Source organism: Rhizophagus irregularis, chromosome 22 (assembly GCF_026210795.1).
Source record: "Rhizophagus irregularis chromosome 22, complete sequence".
Taxonomy (NCBI): domain Eukaryota; kingdom Fungi; phylum Glomeromycota; class Glomeromycetes; order Glomerales; family Glomeraceae; genus Rhizophagus; species Rhizophagus irregularis.
In genome coordinates, this window is record NC_089450.1 from 3068717 (window position 1) to 3073729 (window position 5013).

The 5013-nt window shown below is 26.1% G+C and overlaps 1 protein-coding gene across 1 annotated transcript; it reads left to right on the forward strand.

Annotated features, from left to right (window-relative positions):
- Nucleotides 1-3885: 3885 nt before the first annotated feature.
- OCT59_014843 (uncharacterized protein) lies at nt 3886-4761 on the forward strand (the record flags this gene model as incomplete). Its single annotated transcript, XM_025330011.2, has 1 exon — nt 3886-4761. One exon carries the CDS (start codon nt 3886-3888, stop codon nt 4759-4761), a length of 876 nt encoding a protein of 291 aa, XP_025186813.1.
- Nucleotides 4762-5013: the final 252 nt, after the last annotated feature.

A 5013-nucleotide genomic window follows, 5' to 3' on the forward strand; every position in this document is an offset into this window, starting at 1 on the left:
CTTTATATACTGAATATTACTAACTGACAGATAATTAAAATAATTAGTGTTGTTACTGCGATTACTACAATTTCAGCAGCCGAAATTTATGACGATCATTTATTGTGATCACGTGATCACGAAATTCAAACGAAAAATAATGAAATTTACGAAAAAGTTTAATATCTCATCAATCACCAAATAAATTTTCTTAGAATTATATTCAAAAAGAAGGCAAATGCTTGGCTCTTACTATTTTAATCATTTATTAGTCTTTCTGGAATAATATATGCAAATATCCTTAAAAATATTTTTAAATATTTGGGAAATTAATATCATTATAAATTTCTGATATATTACCATAATTTTTTACATATTGAAACTACTTTATTTGCTCTTTCATTTCATTATAAAATTACAATAATTCAATTATTACTTTCTAAAGTATTTGATATTTTTGCACTTGAATGTTAGCATAGAAAATACATGAACATTAATAAGGTTAAATGGTATTAATAAAAATTTAATTTCATTAAATAACAACTTGTACTTAAATCCATATTATCAGATACTTTTAACCTTTAAAGAGCCAAGAACAAAGTTTTGTTCGGAAATTTTTTTTAAGTTCAATTCGATGATTTTTCACATAAGCACGTGATTCGATGATCTCTTAATATTATCTGTGAAATTGATAATCTTGCTGCTGTATGAATGAACCGATATAAGGAAAACGTTTCATCATGACAAATATAATTTCATTCAATAAAGACAAATTGAAGAATCATTCATAAACTCCTAAATTAGGGAATGGCTGCAAAATAATGTTTATTAATTCTGCACAAATATTTTGCCAATAACGTCATGATGAACTCATCGATAGCATTTAAAATTTTATTTATTTATTTATATATTTTAAATTTTTTTTCAAAATTCGTATAAATTCGTATATAATAGAATATATATGTGCATGTATTCTTCGTTCACAAAAAAAGTTTTTTTTTTATTTATATTCTGGGGAAATTATAAACATTTTCTTGAGAAATTATATTATATTGAATTTTCCTTATTGAATTTTATAAATTGATAAAATTGAACCATATGCGGTATTGTAATGCAAAAAATTATGTTTCTTTTAAAATAAATTTTTATTCACTTTACACAATTATGATTAGACAATTTGAAAGTCCAATGTTATTGTTTAATGTCTCACACTTTCACTCTTTTATAATAGTCAAAATGACATATGATTACGCAAAACCCGCCGATATGCTTAAATTATGCATATGTAACTAACTATAAAAAATGAGTTTTAGAAGTAGTCTGTTGTATTATTGTACTAACTGATTTGATCAAAATGTTTTCTGCCAACTTAACTTAATTTAGTGATATAAAAATGAAAGTTCAATCAACTTAAAAAAAGGCAATAACTTACCATAAATATATTTATTTAACATGAAATAAGTATGTTCATATAAAATTTGTTTGTTTGTTTTGTTTGTTTAGATTCTTTGTTTAATCTTTGTAGCGCGAGACCGGAGTTTGCAAAAAAAAGGAAATAATTTTTCACACAATAAAAAAAAATTTAAATCACATTGTTGGCTTTACCTTATACATATATTATTGAATATACTGATTTCAAAGGAATGATTTATTTATTCTATGGAACCTACAGTTTTATTTGGGCGGTAAGGTAACTTTCAAATGATAATGCATTTCAAAGTCGAACTTATTCACAACGTGAGTCTACGAATAATTTTACTGGCATCACTGTTGATTGAAATATTGCGCGATCTTTATATTCAATAGCAGTCATTCAATCTTGTATTGGTAAAGCGATTCGTATTCCCTTTTCTCCTATAGCTGAGGAATCTCTAATATACAGTATGTGGAAGTGGTATATTAATTATCGCCGTTTTCAAAATGGTGTACGCAGTTTATTTGTGATTGTATATTCGAATACCAATACTCGCCCGGTTTTCATCCTTTTTTTGTCTATATTTCGTCCGGTTTTCGTCCGGTTTTCGGGTTTCTTTTTTTTTTCAAAAAATGGCGATAATTATTGATAACAATAAAATAAGAACCAAATGGAACTAATTTTTGTTAAATACTTTTTCGTGTCATTAGGATGTGTACCGAGAGACTAATCCGATGCCTCATCAAAAGTAATCGGTATTATACTATGTATCTAGGGCTGGTAGTTCATTACAGGAAAAAATATCAGGAACTTATGCGTTGTCTCATTACATAGTGGTGCAGGCATCAATTTTATTAGGAAATTGGGAAATAATTCAAATAATTCAACGACATTTACAGGTTTGTACGTTATAACTATTATTATATATATTAATACTATATACTTCTTCGTGTGACTAATTAAAAAGAATCCTGAATGTTTGAAGGCTTACAAATAAAACCTATATATCTCCCAATTGATATTTGATTAACAGTCAATAAGGTATGAAAGAAAAGAGATCTCAAAATGGTTTGGTTTCCCAAAAGAAATTCGGGTAATGTAAGGCCGAACCCAATACGAGTGCAGGTATAATAAAATATATTACCAATTTCTTTATTATTATTAATATGGATTAGAATAGATGAATTGGAAGAAAATAAGGGGAATTCAAGTTATAAAATTGGTTTAATATCACCAAAAGCAACAATTTATTTGAACAATGAAAATTTTAAAATTATTACAACTGATAATCGAACTAGGATTAAATTTATCAAGATCTTGATTGAACAATTAATCGTAATTCATTAGTTTATCAGATAAATTGTATTAATAAATTAGTTAAGTTTAATACTGTTTACTTGTAAAAAAAAATGTTGAAAATATAGTGAATTTTCAAATGAAAATAACTGTGGAAAAATTATTAAGTTTATTATAATAATAAAAATAAACTTTATTAAACTCGCGTTCAAACTTAAAAATTGAAAATTTCCCTCGAATTATCTTCATTGATTATAAATAAATTAACTGAAATTTTGGAAAATTCTACGAAAAAATGAGCAATTTCATTATTTTTTGCGGGAAAAAGAATTTCTCATAACGCAACCTATTTTAAATGGTCTCTTCAAGACGATCTCAGTTCTGAATCGTCAACCGAACGGGAGTCAAAAAAGAAAGAATTCGTTTTTATTCAGTCGAGGTCTTTTTCATCTAAAATTTGGAAATCTTAGATGCTTATAATTGACTTAATTGGTGGGTTGGTGGGTAAATAACCCAATTTTTATTTATCATAAATAGATTTAATATTACTATTATTATTTATAAATTCGGTTAAATCGGGTATTTACTATTCCGATGATTCAAAGAGAGACTCCAATATAAAGCCAGATTTACTTTGTAAATCGTTCAAAAACGTTCAATTTGACTTAACTAACTAAAGCAGTTTGTCAAAGAAAATCATTTTATTTTATTGTAAAAATTTATCTATTGAAATTGACATTAATTTTAGTATTACAATTTATTTTTGCATTCATTAATTGTTTAACATTTACTTTCAATATACCTTTATAATACGTTATATAATTAATCTATTGTATATATATATATACTGTATATAACTCTTTTTTATTATTATCTTTTTTTTTATATTATTATCATTATCATCTTAGTTTGAACCTGAGTCAGTTCTGAGTCCACAATTCTAAAGCTTATTCCAAATTTTACGATCCTGCCTTATCTTAGTAATCTACAACAAGGTTTTGGACGACTTATTTGTTTTGTTTCACCGTACACTAACTCCAAGCATTATTCCTTTTCTTTCAGTCCTTGATTGAAGATGAGATTTAATATAAAAACGGTCAAAAATTAGAAAAATTTTTTTTTTGAAAAGTTTCTTATTCCTGTACTTCTTTTTTAAATTCTATTATTTAGAATATATCAACGTCCTCAAGCTTACTATGCAAAATTTTGAAGATCCAATAATTAATTCAATTTCATTCACCAATACTTCATTTATTCCTCAACTTGATACTACTCTCAACGTTTCATCGTATGTAAATGATGCGCGAGACATTCCAGTCGCTTTTGACGATCATATCTCTCAAGTTTCGACAATGATCCCTATTATCCCGCCACTAACTACGCCACAGAATGAGAATCAAGCTCACAACCTTCAAGCAGTAGCTCCAAATAATGCTTTACTACCTATGCAATATTATCAACAAGTATCTCATCCATCTTTATTAGCTCATTCTCAAGAAACTGTGAGTGAACATTCGTTCTTTTATACGCCACGCAATGATAATCAATTATATCATATCATTTGTAAAGAAATAAGCGCATCTCAGTTAATAAGCAATACTGAGAATAACTTGATGAATGATTACGTTCAACCTAACAACATTTTTGTGTTTCACCATGAACCACCTGAAATTAAGAAAATTTATCAAATAACATGTGAAATGATTTCACATACATTTTTATTTCAATTTTTAAATAGAATTAATTATAATATTCAATTCTTTAAGTATGAACATCAACAAGAATTTTCTAGGAGACATCGGGAATATCTCAAAGTTCATTTGAAAAATGACTTAATTCATTTTTTGAAACCAAAAATTGTTTGTGAGCATAATTATAATGAACAAAAGAGATTTATTCAAGATTATCGTACTTATGTAAGTATGATAAATTCTAATACATATGTACCTAATAATCATTCTCATCAACAATATTATACAAATACTCCTCTTCCTTTTTCTCAACAGAATGATAATTTTCAAATAGTTAGCTCTCAAAATAATGGTAATCAAGATAATAGATCTTATTATTAGTTAGATATTATTTTATTATAAATTTTTTTTCCCATGTATTTTACAATTATATTCATTATGATAAAAATATTTGAATATATTATGATAATGTATAAATCGTATAAATTACTTTGATTGGAAGTAAGTACCACCAAAAATTGCAAAGCGTCAAAAAATAAAAAATTTTCGTCTTTTTACAAGTAATGTTCAATAACATGTGATTTCAAGGAGAAACTTGAATAATTTTGCACTTTCAGCAGTCAAGTTGTTTAT